Raw genomic sequence first — 14,686 nt, 5'->3', positions numbered from 1 at the left:
CACTGGTTTTGACCTTGTCTGTGTGAAGTGTAATACCTCTCATTCTCATCAATTCACTAAACTATTTGATGTAAATACACATGCCTGTTTTTTTTTTTTTTTTTAGTTCAGTTACTCTTTTGAGAAACTTTTGATTCTGAAATTGTCATTTTCCTTTCCTTTTCCTACCTGATCGGCTGGTAACATCTTGCAAATCTGCAACCAGGAATGATTATTTTTCTCTGATTTAGAGACCAGCATGGACATTTCACTGCCCCTTTAACAGTCCCTGTAGGCTATGTTGCTTTTCAAATTATGTATCATATGAACGTTTGAGAATTTCTTTGAAAATGTATGATTAGAGGCTGCTGTGTAATTATTAAGCATGTTAATGACATCATCGGACGACATCTGACTATCAGCCGCTGTTTTTTTCAGAACCACAGCACAGTTTAATGTGTATAGGAGATGCCAACGCCGGGCTCCTGTGCTGCCCACTCTTTTTTTTTTATTTTTTTTTTTACTTTTTTTAATTTAAATTTTCACAACAAGTGACAAACAGCACAAGCCATGGTGAACAAAGCATAGTGAAAACAGTGTGTCACTTCCCTTCAAGTCCCCTGCCCACCCAAACCAACCCAGTTCAGGTCTAAAACAGACGGGGACTCAGAACACGGATCCATGCATCATGACAAACACACACCGGTAAGGGCACACAACATCCAAAAGATAAAAGTAAAAAAGATAGACAAATTAAAAGAGATACAGGAAAAGAGGAGATATATAAAAATATATATATATATATATATATATATATAAAAAAGAGGGGCAGCTGGCGTCAAGTGGAGCAGTCTAGAAGGAGCTCAGTCCTCCAAGTCAGGAGATAAGCTGAGGGAGTCAACGAGTTCTAGGAAAGGGTTCCATGTCTGTTCCCACTCTTAACGGACTTTCTCAGCCCTGTAACCACGTTACATGACTTCCTGCTTTTCTCCTGTCATAATTAATACGGCCACTAAAGGGCAACGCCTGACAATACACCTGAAAACGTTAATTTGGGTCATAATTGCTGCTTGTACAAACAACCTATTGGGTGTTTTTTGTGTGAGGACAGTCTCTTTACACTACACCATACATGTTAACCTGCTAGTGGCACTAGATGAAAAGTAATGGGAACACCAAATTTATAATGCATCCTCTGGGGGCCATGAATGTCTGTACAAAATAAACTTTGTTTGTGCTCGGTGGAATCTGTCGTTGCCCTGATTGATTCAAACACTATTTAGATATCAAGTTTATTTGGGCTTAACAAATAGACCATTTTAAACAGTGTTTAGGGACGTGATTGCCCCGTCACCCTTCTCACAGTTCTCTGTGAAGATGAATCTTCCAAAAAGCCAGATTAGGTCAGATGCATCATAACCCTTATGAAAGTTTTAATAATAAACTGCACAAAAACTAAATAATAAATGTAATAGCTAGGAACAGAATTCTACAACCTATATCCAAAAGGGTAACTATTTAATGAGGTTATTTTTGCATAATACTGTTTGATTTTCTTTTCTGAAGTAACAGGACTCAAACATATTTTTAAATGTTTGCAAAAGTTTGGACAAAATATATTGATATTATGCATATTATACATAAAACATCTTTAAGTGTATGGATACATTGTTATATTTGGTATACCCCATATATTATGTATTCTGAGGTGAAATGCAAGTGCCAGTGCTGCTAAAGCAATACATTTTCCATACATTGTGCCACAGAAAAATAACATTAGCATCAATGAGCAAATTAAGTATGTTGATTGTTAATCGTTACAAAAGCCCTAACATCACTGTAGATCGTCTCATCCTTTGCTGTTGCATTTTTTCTCCCTGCGTTGCCGGCTTTTCTCCTGGTAAAGTTCGGTGTATAATAAACCACAGAGTCATCGCGGCTCTGACGAAAGAAAGTTCAAAATTGAAAATGAGAGATCAGATTCCAATGCATGCACATATACAGTATAGCAGCATCGTTAAATTCCTCACCTGCTCACTTTGCTGATTATCGCTGGCTGTTGCAGCATTTGTTTGCAGAGTCACGGCAGCTGTAATATTAAAACCATAAATTGTAGTACAAAAGTATTATTTGGATCTCTCTTTCTTGAAGATACATGATACTGCACTTGTCGTATACACAGCACAAATGTGAATCCAATTATGTTTGGGAAAAACAGTTTAATAGATTGATGAGTAACTTCTCTTACCGTTGCAACAATCACAGGATTTATTCCTGATGGCATAAACAAGGAAGGCTATAACTACTAGACCTATAGCCAAAGCAGCACACAGCAGAAAGAGAATTGTGTTGTTGTTCTGTGAATCACACGTGCCAACAACTGAAACATTATGAAGAGAAACACATAATCAAAGTTAAGAAATAGTAGTAAATTATTTACGTTATTAGATAAGATGGTGGTAATTAAACCATAACATAGAAATACGTTGCCGTTACCTTCACTGTCCAGTTTTATTCCATTTCCAAATAATATCTCTCCACATGTGGCCACAGCACAGTAATAAGTCCCAGCGTCAGAAGAGCTGACGTTCTTGGAGAAGCTGTAGATACATTTCTGTGAAGAGAGAGCTTCGGGACTCTTCTCACATCCATCACTATTGTTTCCTTGGGCGTAAATTAAACTGGGATGAGATTTATCTGATCCGGCTCTGAACCAGAACACACTGTGTTCTTCTGTACACCTCTTGTTCTCTGAGTCCGAGAGGACTGAACACTGGAGAGTCACTGAGTCTCCTGGACGGACTGGAACAGATGGAAAGTCCAAAGTGACAGCAGTGATATCAGATTCTGGTCCTTGAAAATCAAAACAACATACAGTATAATAAACCAGTTTTTCTCAATTCAATTACATTATAGGAGGGGGGTTTAAGTTACAATTATCTATTTATAAACAAAAGAGTATTGTGACTATATGCATCATGCAAGCATACACTAACTTATTATGTACAACTGAGAACAATGAAAACATTAAAATATGTAATTGCTGTTAAAAATTATGTATAATTCTATAATACTGACTTAGCATCTGGAGTTTCTGTTGCTGTATTTACCTTTGATTCTCAGAAATATTCCTTTTGAAAATGTCATGTAGCTTTGTCTGACTTTTATACAGTAGTAGACTGCAGTATCGCTTATCTGTGTGTTGGTAATGTGCAGAACAAATGTGCCAGGCTCTTGTTTTGCTGTAATGCGACGAGTCTCAAAAACACTGAAATCATAGGCTATTGTTCCTCCTAAAAATTCAGGAAAGGTTCCAGAAACAAGTCTGATCCAAAATAAGTTTGTTGAATGCCAATTTCTCTGGCGGGTACATGTTAGAGTCACATTTTGTCCAACACCAACAGTCTTTGTCTCAAAAGTTTGTGAAAAGTCTGTGCATTCTGAAAAAAAAATTAAATCAGAACAATGATTAACAACAGAGATACATTCATATGCCCCCTCTATGAAGATAACAAATGTATTTTAAATAGATATTTCAATTCAATGTGACCTTAATACTTACGTCCAATTTTGAGCAAGAGCAGCATATAACATATGATAAGCATTTTCTGCTCTTTCCACATGAGAGACTGCACCTAATTTAGATCATATCAAAAGATGATTTAGCTTATTGGAATTATATCAAATGGGAGGGAACTTTTTCAGAGCAATCTGATTGGCCTTTCGTTGTGTTGGCGTTTAACTGTACTACCACAGTGGAAATATGTCAACCAGAACTTTCCGACTTAAACACATGAAACAACACCAGCTGTCATCTCATGTTTGGTTCTCAGGGCGGACGTTTACAGTAAACACAACATATATTTTGTTTACAACATTTCTCCTGTGAAGAAAATCAACAACAGCAAATGCAAATTTCTCATGGCCCTAATGTCATTTGATCTTGAAGTAAACTCATTTCTCACACTTGACATAACAGAATTGGATTTCCATCTGCATATTGGTCCATATTACGAAACCAACAATCTCCAGACAGAATACTCATGCTGGATTCTGAAAAACCCAGAATTGTTTGATTTTACAGTAAATGTTCAATATCAATGGTTTGAAATTATTAATTTCTACAATATCTGTGCTCAGCAGCTACAGTACGATTAAAGCTTTAGTGCCTAACTTTTTTTATATTAATGAACGTCCGTTACATCAAGACATTGCCAAATGAGTAGATACTAGTTAAGACTATCGGTTAAGACTAGTTAAGACTATCGGCTCCAGAAAACTCTCTGTATGGCTATGTTTAGGTAATGGTGTCGTCTGGTGACTTCCGCACGCAAAAAATCGAGTGAAGATAATTACCTCTTCTGAAGATTCCATCATGTTTTTTTAATCCTCTGTGTCCTCCTTGGTACTAGCAACTGTGTGGAGGAGGGGTGGGGGCGGTGCACAATCACGGAAGGCTTGTATCATGTGTACGCGCCGACAGTTTTGTTGTCATTACTTAGAATTCCTCATGGGGGAGACAGAAACTACGTACTATAGCTTTAATGTATGGTTGAAGGAAGATAACTAAAACACTTGGTTGAGGTTGGAGAATATTGTGGCTATGTTTACCAAAATGGCTATGACAGCATGCAAGCTTCATCTGTTTTCACCATGCTACATGGATGACACACTAATACAAACTTAATTCTTTTTTGTCTCGTACTTTCCACTAAATATAAAATAGTGAAGACTTAAGCTTGACTTATGGTCCTGCATTAAGGAGTCATAGCTTTGTCTGTAGCTGATGTGCACCTCTTCGTCGGGGCTACAGCGGCAAACAGAGATACCACATGTACGACATGAAATGTGAATGGCAGTACCAGCTGGTTGTGTTGTTTCCAATTAAGTTTCCAATACCGGTCAAGATTGCTAATAGCTAAGCACAGACTGTATAGCTAGGGCACCATTGAGGAAGTCAGTTAAAGTTTTCTACACCTTTTTTATTCACACATTTATCAAAGACGTGACACCATAAACCTTCTGCTCACTGCAATCACGACAATTGCCTGGTTGTAGTCTTCCATTCAGATTCCACTTATCTAGGTATGTGTGCAGCCCACTGTATGAGAGGGCCTCATCACGTATGACACACTCATTAAGTTTTACGGTGGTGGTGCTTTCAATGGTTAAAATTCATTGCTAAACCAGAAAGTCTGTAGTTCCATTAATTTACATTTAATACCATTAACCTGCCCTTGTCTGTTTTTTGTGGTCTTTCACATTGTCATGTGTCTGTATATTGAGACTTTAAAGCACTGGACGGTACTACAAATCATCTTCACATCACTGCCATCTGTTGGTGAAAACTACATGACTTGTTAAACAGCAGATTAGATTTACAAACCTTTATTGTTCATTAGCTCATATAATCTAATTATAAATACTATGTTTCTTATGACAATTTAAAACGGGTTATCACTACCACTGAGATAAATTTAATTTTAATTTCATTTGTGTGAATTAAATAAGAATTAAATAAGACGACAGAGATTGTCACATTGAAAGAGAGCCATTTTAAATAACCAAGGACAAAACGAGAGGCTCCACATTATGAGTGATGTCCTCGCCCACTCTGTCAGTCATCAGTAGTGAAGAATATCAGCAGGAAGAGTACAGCAGAGCTGTTAAACTGTCGACTATGTTGACACAATGTGCAATTTAGTTTCAGATTCACCTGACATTCATGTGTGTTCTTGTGGGGGATGAAGTAATAGGGACACCTCACAACTGCATGCAATCCAGTACACTACCTCAAACTCATCAAAAGCTTAAAACATTGCATAGGAGTCTATTGATACTGTACTGTATTGTTGATCTTGTATCTATCACTACATGAAAAGTACTGTGCAGTTAAATATGCAGAGGATGAACACGGGGATAGAAACTGTAAAATATAATTCAAACACTAACGATAAATACATTTGTATGCTGCCCTTTATTTTCTTGTGAATGTGTGTGTACAGACACACATTAACAATCGCCACTGACAAACAAATGACGCGTGGAAAGTTTAGCTTGGTTGTGGTTGGGCTGCCAAAACAAGGTGTGATTTCAAAAGCCCTTTTTCTTCCTGTCTTCTCACCATTTTAGTCTTATGAGGGGGGTTTGAAGTCAGCAAAGCGTGTGCAATAGTAATAGTTTCATTGTGCAGGCGGGTTACACAAACCCACACCTGGTCAGTGATACAGTATTTTAGTCGAGCACTGCCAGTGAGCATGAGCGTGTGTTTTCAGTGCACCAGGTTTTTGTCTTTGCTGGTTGCTGTAGAGACAGGGGAGTGCTACACATTAAATGTTTTAATCCAGAGCTTTATAAAAAGGTGCATACAATCTTTTTTACTCTATTGCTGTAAAATCCTGATCTCTTACTCTACATCAATTATTCATGCCACGAAGACACCCAAATATATGATGTGTATTCGTAGAATGACTTTCAGAATTTCCTTGGGCTTTACATATTTATCAGAGTCCAACATGCAGTTTAAAGAACACACAGCAAAGGTAACTTTGGTATATACGTTCTCAGAGGCACACAGTGTGCCTACAGGGAGCAGGAAACAGTATTAATACATTATCGCTGTGTGGTGGACTCAAATGTCTTGTTTCCTTTACTTAGCAGTGTGATGCACAGTGCATGTAGCGAACCTATACTTTTGTTAGAAAAAAAAGTGCATTGGTGGAGTAAGATATGAAAAGGCTGGTAAAATGAAAACAACCAGGTATACTGGTTAAACTAAAATTAGCATCCTCTTGTAGCGCTTCCCTTCTTGCACCTCTAACCTCACTACATATCCTGTTGATACGCAGAAGCAGATCTCTTCTGAGTAAACAGCCTCAGTGGTTGGTCAAAGGTAGAGAAATGGCCCGCCACAACTTGCGTCTGTCAGTGCTGTTGCACGCCATGGCCTTGCTTGTTGTTTTCAATGCAAATTGCCTTTACAAAGTGCTGTGAGACTAGAAAGACGGAGTAGTTGGCCCCAAAACATGTTTTATAATACATTATGTTGCAAACACTCTGAAATTAAAATGTACTTACAACATAAAAAGCTCCATTACTAAGTAACTCATCGCTGCCCAATACTGCACTAGGCCTAATTGATGTCCTGTAGAAACACCTGTAGCAATTCCTAGAGATACTGTTCTGAATTCCAAACAAAGTGTCCTAACATGTCACTTACAAGTGAATAACCATACACACCCTGATAAAACTAACCCAGTTAGAACTGAGCTTTACCTGGACAAATTTCGAGTGAGCCTGTGTAGCTAAATCCTTTAGATAAGGACAAGAACATTTTCAACAGAACATGTCTTTGTTTTTTGCTGTTGTGACAAGAAGTTTGGGTAACGCTTTACTTGAAGGTATCTACATAAGAGTAACATGACACTGTCATGACACAGTCATGACACATGAACTGTAACCCTAACTCTAACCATAACTTGTCATGACAAAAACCGAATGACACTTACTAAAAGAAGCCATAATGTCATAAATGTTTACGACTTGTTTATAACGTTTATGACACGTTCATGACAGTGTCATGTCACTCTTATGTAGATACCTTCAAGTAATTTGTAACCAAAGTTTGTATGAGTCTGTCAGTCATTCAGCTTTCCTTTGTGGGTCTGCTGCCTATGTACATCAGTATGTACATGGTGTTAGATAGCTTTGTATAAGCTAGGCAAGACATATTTGCAACAATCAATCAGTCTCTTTCAGAAAAAGTCAGAATTGCGGAGGTTGTAAACAAGCCTGTTAACAAGTACGTATACAATCTCAGAATACACATATGCTGCATCCCTTGTGCAGGGAAAGTAAGACGAGCATTACCAGACATCTGTGGTGGTTGCAACTACCAGTGCTCTGTCTTTTGCTCCTTGAGGCTGAGAAAGCCATCTCACCAAAGGTCCATTTAGTAGATGTTAATTTTATACATTTTCAAAAATAAATAAAAAAGAAAAGGTATTTTTCAATATAGTAATATTGCTAATTCGTTTTTTAAAACTGATGATCATGGTTTTGGTAAATTTAGGGCAATGAGCAATGTCTGCATTTGAGCCAATCAATATGACTTCTACTTTGTAAACCTTGATCATACTGTGGCCCTGAAGAGCAAACCACGGCAGCAAATCCAAACAATGCAATAGCATTTCGCCACAACACGACAGCATCAGTAAGACTGAAATGGAGGGTGGGTACATATTGGACATTAATCCTCATCGTGATTGGTTCCATTGTCTTTAATTTACAAATGGGTCCGTGGCAAAATGCTGTCATGTTGTGGCGAAATGCTGTCGTGTTGTGGGATTTGCTGTTGCATTGTGACATTTCCTACCCCTTTAAAGGATTTTCTAGCCTGGCTCCGCCCTCCTATGTACTTCCGCTCAATTTTTATTTCCCTTCAGTACTCCATCTGGGTTTGCGGTATATTCTTGGGTTTTCTCCAGCCAAATATTTGGCGGTCCAATCAGCGAACAGAAGGAGTGGCTGAGAACAATGACTTTGAGGATGTGCGCTAGAAAGATGTGAGCAAAGCCATTCGGTCCGTTGTGGCAACGCTGCCGAATATCCAGAAGTTAAAGCCTGAGCAAGAACAATATTTGCTGAATTGTGTTGGTGGCCATGATGTTGTGGCCCTCCCCCCCACGGGGTTCGGGAAAAGTTTGATTTTCCAGCTCGCTCCATTAGTGGTGAAGGAGTTGGCTAAGGCTAACGCTAGCGATACTAATGCTAAATATAAGCCGATAGTTGTCGGTTTCCCCTCTTGTTGCACATGCACATGACATATGTCACGACCAAATGTTAGCGATTGGTTATGGCAGATCCAGAGTGGCTCTGGGCAGATCCAATAGGTTTAAACTTTAACAGAGTACCCGCATTCAAGGAAGTTAACACTTGTCAATGGAGAGTGGCCAGAGTCTCTGTACAAATGAAATGTACGAGAGTCTGGTAGGACCAGGCTAAGGATTTACTCTCGCTTGTGGGATTTGCTGCTGTGGTTTGCACTTCAGGGCCACCGTATGATCACTTCGTGACTACATCCTTCATTTGGGTGTGAAGACATCACACTTTGTGCAAGAGAAGGGTTCTGTGCCACAATGGCAGGACTGGCTGCTTTGATTCTTCTAAGTACATTTTGGAAGTGCACTTGTAAGATGAGTACTGCTGTAAAAATGTTGTAAAATGTATAAAAACATATTAGGTCATCCAGATGCTTGGACAAACTATTTGTATTCAGTCTCTGGGATTGAAGCCGGGTTGTTTTACTGGTATAAGCTGAAGTTTGGACATATGGTCCAAACAGTTGCAGCAGGAACTTTTGACAAAATAACACTTCAAGAACCATTTACCAACTCAAGATTCACAGTAACAGATATGAACGCTTTCAACATCAGAAATGTAAACAAAGAAGATGAAGCAACATACTTGTGTCAAGCAGGATCGGCATACATAATGAAATGTATAAACGTCACACTTTTGGCTGTGAATGGTAAAGTATGTTCCTTTCAGTGACCTTGTTTACTGCTTTGTCGATACCAAACAATCTAGTAATTAACCGCCTTTTTGTGAATCACACAGATCATAAAATTCAGCAGAAATCTTTCTATGTGAAACAAAGCCCGGAAATTGAGTCGGTCCAGTCGGGCGACTCAGTGACTCTCCAGTGTTCACTTCTCTCCAAGAACGAAGGAAACACAGATCAGTGTCCAGACTACTGTGCTGTGGTCACGTGTGGAGAGCTCCTCTTTGATAAAGGAACTAAAGTAGAGACAAGTATGTTTTTACAGTTATATTAATAATTACTTTTAATTTTTTTATTTCATGTTGAAAAAGGAGGAGAGAGCAGGTCTGCCAGAGTTGGCCAATGTGTGTGAGAGGGAGGCGGTCATTGAGTGATTAGTCAGCTGCATAATGCATATCTGCAGCCAAAGATCATCCATTTTGTTTGCTAAAGACCATACATTGGTGAGAAAAATGCTGCGTAGTAATAGCCGATAAGGAGTGCTGTTAGGCTAAGGCTAGCCTAACATTAGCCTTCCTCTCTCCATCCCACTTAGCCTATGGTCTCAACCCGGGTTGTGTGCACTTGCAATTGGCAGAGCTGTGTTGATAGACCTCAGCAGTGTTGTATTCAGTCTCGTCAGAAAATCGACGGCTTGCTACTCAGTATTGTCTCAGTCTCAGACAAAAAGGACGGGATTTTATTTCAACGCCACAACTGCGAGATATCACTTAATTGCCCTTGCAGTCACTGACGTGTTTGCATTTTTCATCAATGCTAATGTCAGCACGGACATTTGCTACAAACATACGCTCCCTCACTTGGATGAGAGAGGTAGAGATGTGACAGCAGAGAGCTCAGAGACAGATTTTATGAATATACTCTCCTTACCATGGAAGTTTAATCACCTTAGATATGATTGCTATTTCAGTGTTAACAAAAAAAACAAAAAAAAACAGAGGAGGGAGGGAGAGCCTGTATGAGGCAGAGGCAATAATACGGTACATTAACAGTAATAATGCTTTGTTTACATTTCTGATTTCTTTCATTTGTTAAGCAGCATTCAATTAAAATGTGACTTTAAACTAAAATAAGACAGCAGATTGTAGTTTCTGTATTTATTACCAAAGCATTTATCAGTAATACAGTTAAAATGGGGGAAATGTGAGAAATTGCGATGCAGGTCGATTTTATGTGAGCCCCCTTAATTTTCTGCCTGTGCCCCTATACATTTTTTTGTTACGGGCTACAGTGCTCCTAGTAAAAAGTTAGTCTGGAGCTCTGGATCATGGATCTGCTAAATTTAGGAGGAAGTGTATTTACTGTGTTTCAGCCAATCAGGGCGTTTTCCACTTTGTACACTTTGATGATCTTGTGACCAAACCTTCATTTAGGTAAGAAGGTATCAGTTGTGCAAGAGAAGGGTGTTTAACCACAATGATTGGAAGACTGGCTGCTTTGACTGTCCTTAGTTCAGTGTGTAAGTGCAACTTTAAATAATACCATTGTTTATATTGAACTGTGTTAAATTGTCTAAAGACAGTGATCTTTCTGAAGGTTGATACTTGCAATGGTCATTATTTTTGTCTATAATTTACTGTTTGTCTATTTTCTTCAGACCTGATTCAAACTGCAGAGGTTCTTCACCAGATTCCTTTGACTGTGGTTAAGGTTGGTGGGAATGTTACTTTGCAGTGTCCACTTTCTGAAATGGAAGGCAAATTCTTCTCCTGGTATAAGCAGCCTCTTGGATATATGCCCCAAACAGTTGCTACAGGAACGTATACTCAACCAAAACTTATAGGACAATTTAACAATCCACGTTTCAAAGTAACAGAGGGGAATGCTCAGTATTTTCTTAACATCAGAGATGTCAGCAAAGAGGACGAAGCAACATACTTCTGTATGAATGGAACAGCGTATTCATCGAGTTTTGCTACTGGCATCTTCTTGGCTGTGAATGGTAAAATTTGTTATTTCCATGTCATCTCTACGTTTTTATGTCATACAAATAATATCACTATTTCCTTTTGATGACTTGTTTACTGAATCACGCAGATCATAATCAGCAGAAATCTGTCTACATGAAACAAAGTCCGGAGACTGAGTCGGTTCAGCCGGGCGACTCAGTGACTCTCCAGTGTTCCCTTCTCTCCAAGACAAAAGGAAACACAGATCAGTGTCCAGGTGAACACAGTGTGTACTGGTTCAGATCTGGATCAGGAGAATCTCATCCAGGCATCATTTACACTCACAGCGATGAAGAAGAGGAAAGAAGTTGTGTCTACAGTCTGTCCAAAACTATACAGAACTCCTCTGATACTGGGACTTACTACTGTGCTGTGGTCACGTGTGGAGAGATCCTGTTTGGTGAAGGAACTAAAGTGGAGACAGGTATGTTTTTACAGTTAATATTAATCCTGACATTTTTTTTATATATAATTGTTTGAAAATTCCAATAATAATAAATAATAAAAGTTCCAATAATTTCCAAGTCATTTAGTCATTTAAAATATCTTGTCGGACCATTACAGTTCTATCAATTAGGAAAACATGGTATTGTGATGAAGAATTATTAGCAACATTACAGGTGCACTCAGTTTGGGTTTTAATTCCAAATAAAGTGGTAGTTCATCTGGTTAAACTGTCGGCATGTTTACAACCGGTCTGATCGCTCATGTTTCTCGACCCGTTAAATCCCGTTGTCTAAATGTCTATATCAGAAATATGGGTTTCTTTTTAACTACCGAATTTTGATTACCCAAAAATAACATGGATGATTCCATACAACGTGCTTCGCAAGTACAACAAAAATCTACTTTCATTGAATTTTGTGTTTTGAATTGCATTTGAAAAGAAATAGAAATTTTACAGTATCTCGACTGAATGTTGACATGTACCATTCTGTGATTATCCTTCCTTTAATATTAGTCTAAAAAAATCATAATTTCTGCTTTTTAACTCAAGAATTAGGAATAATTTCCTGTAAATGAGGTTTATTGATCATGAATTCCAAAAATAAGTGTAAATCTAGTAATATGTTGGTGTTAGTGGTGTTTATACATGGTATTGAAAAGAAGCGTTAAACGTCAAAGAAGTGCCAAAAACATTGAAAAAAGCGCCAAAAGAGACAAAAACGTTAGAAAAAGTGATTTTCAGTTTTGACCCGGGAGGATGATGCATGATCGAATGGACGACAACACAAGGATTAAGCGTCTGCTGACTTTGTTTTATTAAATTTCAGGACAAGAATGGGACCCAGTTGTCATCATGCTCGGGATACTGTTGGCTCTCTGCGTGATTGTGATTGCCATTCTTATTTTCTCACGAAACTGAAGGTCAGCTTAGTACACAGCAAAGATGAAGTACATAACATGTATTCACAGATTGTTTTGTTCCCATACAATAAAAAATATTATTTAAGGATGGTGATGCAGAGGCATTGAACTACTGGATCACTGGAATTCTCCACAATGATGAAGAAGAGGGAGGAAAAAGAGAAACAGTACTCTTTTTGTTTGGGTGAAATCCACTGATTGTCAAGAAAAGGAGTTCAGCTCTTTACATGTAAGGAAGCCATCTCAATATGTATTGCATAGATAAAGTGTGTGTTAATGCTAATAAGATTGGATGTTGGATTGTTAATTTACATTTTAATTTACATTTTTTTTTATTTGTGAATTATGTTTCTTCAAAGATACACAAAAACATACCGTCGCTGTAGGGCAAAAACCTTGTATGTACAAAATCTTTGCTTTTCAGGAAATGTTGACATAAATTAAATTATTAAATTATTATTATTAAGTTATATATTAATAAATATTATGGAGCTATTTTTCTCAAAGTCAAACATAATCACCTCGTCACTTTTTAAAACCTACAGACATAAAGGGCGACCAAAAGCATGTATTTATAAAAAAAATTGAAATGATGAAATAGGGAGATACAAGGTTTCTGCCCGAGAGCAACGATACTTAAAATCCACACGATTACAAAAGACATAGCCATGTTAAGGTCTCAGAATGACCCCAGTACATCTGCGTGGCCGTGGAAGCATCTACATCCTTAACTTGTGTTTGCTAATGTTGCTTTGTTGAAATAATAGAATGGAAATTTCTGATGATGCTTGGAAGATTGACCACATCTTCAATCATTAATAAAAGTTTTAATAAAAAAAGAAAGGAAAATGTAAGTGTGAGTTATCCTTCTGTCAGCATAACACCTAATATTGCTTTAAATTTGTGTTTAATGTCATTAATCTGCCACTGCACTAACTTGTCCTTGTTAAATTTAGGGTTCAAACTCCGAAGGGGTGGAGCCTTATTGATTTTGTGCCGGTTTGTTATCAAATTTGTTGTCTTTTGCCGGGGCTTAAATTGACGTGCATTAGAGAGGTTTAAAGACATGAAACTCCATAAATGGAAATGATGTGGAAATGTTTCACAAGAAATTTGACTCCAATCAGCCACATGGGGGCGCTGTAACTAACGGCCAAAAACACAATATTGGAAAGGCCCCTTACACTGTAGGTCTGATTGACTTGAAATTTCTCACACATATCCAGCTTAATGTGCTCTACCAAAAAACCTCCTGGACCATAAAAGTCCGCCATGATGGATTTTTTGCAAATTTGCATAATGTCAAAAACGTAATATGACATCTTGTTTTAGACTTTGAGGCCATCAACACCATTTTTTACTATAAATGAGCAAGATTGGTCAAAAAACATGGCCGCCATTAGTAAAAAATGTTTGCAAAGGGTGGGGCTTAGCAGGAAATTAGCCATAACTCATTAGCTATTTTTCCAATCATCATATATTTTGTAATGTATCTTCAGTCCGTCTTGGAGGATGGGCCAATCAAAACATTTTAAGCTCAACCTATAGGGGATGCCACAAATATGTACTTCAAAACCCTGTGTTTAGAATTTCACCAAAATTGGTGCACATGCTCTGAGGTTGAGTATTAGGGCGTTTTCACACCTACCTCATTTGGTCCGGACTTTCTGACTTTTCAGTTTGATCCAAACCAAAATTACAGGTGTGAAACCTCCCCTGGACCACGGTCCGGATCAAAAGACCAAATTTTGGTCCGATAAAAAGAGGTAGTCTCGGTCCAGTTCGTTTATAGTGTGAAAGCATTTTTTGGATGGTTCAGACTTTCAGA

General features: G+C 38.0%; 2 protein-coding genes and 1 long non-coding RNA gene across 3 annotated transcripts in view; 2 read left to right on the top strand and 1 right to left on the bottom strand.

Annotated features, from left to right (window-relative positions):
• Positions 1-3,698, bottom strand: part of LOC116052262 — a 113,484-nt gene extending 109,786 nt beyond the window's left edge. Inside the window, exon 1 of the mRNA XM_031302797.2 lies at positions 3,542-3,698. Within this exon, the coding sequence (XP_031158657.2) occupies positions 3,542-3,602 (61 nt within the window). The 5' untranslated portion in view covers positions 3,603-3,698. The remainder of the gene's footprint in view (positions 1-3,541) is intronic.
• Positions 1,411-1,739, top strand: LOC116052510. The gene is made up of 2 exons (XR_004105598.2): positions 1,411-1,649; positions 1,688-1,739. It is a non-coding gene; the product is annotated as an uncharacterized LOC116052510 (long non-coding RNA).
• A 7,226-nt stretch (positions 3,699-10,924) lies between the features above and the next one.
• Positions 10,925-13,008, top strand: LOC116052506. The gene is made up of 5 exons (XM_031303265.2): positions 10,925-11,000; positions 11,139-11,483; positions 11,579-11,914; positions 12,765-12,858; positions 12,945-13,008. Exons 1-4 carry the CDS (start codon positions 10,958-10,960, stop codon positions 12,854-12,856), a joined length of 816 nt encoding a protein of 271 aa, XP_031159125.1. The 5' UTR covers positions 10,925-10,957; the 3' UTR covers positions 12,857-12,858; positions 12,945-13,008.
• Positions 13,009-14,686: the final 1,678 nt, after the last annotated feature.

The sequence above is a fragment of the Sander lucioperca genome, chromosome 1 (genome assembly GCF_008315115.2).
Source record: "Sander lucioperca isolate FBNREF2018 chromosome 1, SLUC_FBN_1.2, whole genome shotgun sequence".
In the NCBI taxonomy this organism is placed as follows: domain Eukaryota; kingdom Metazoa; phylum Chordata; class Actinopteri; order Perciformes; family Percidae; genus Sander; species Sander lucioperca.
This window is presented reverse-complemented; position numbering and strand designations above follow the sequence as displayed.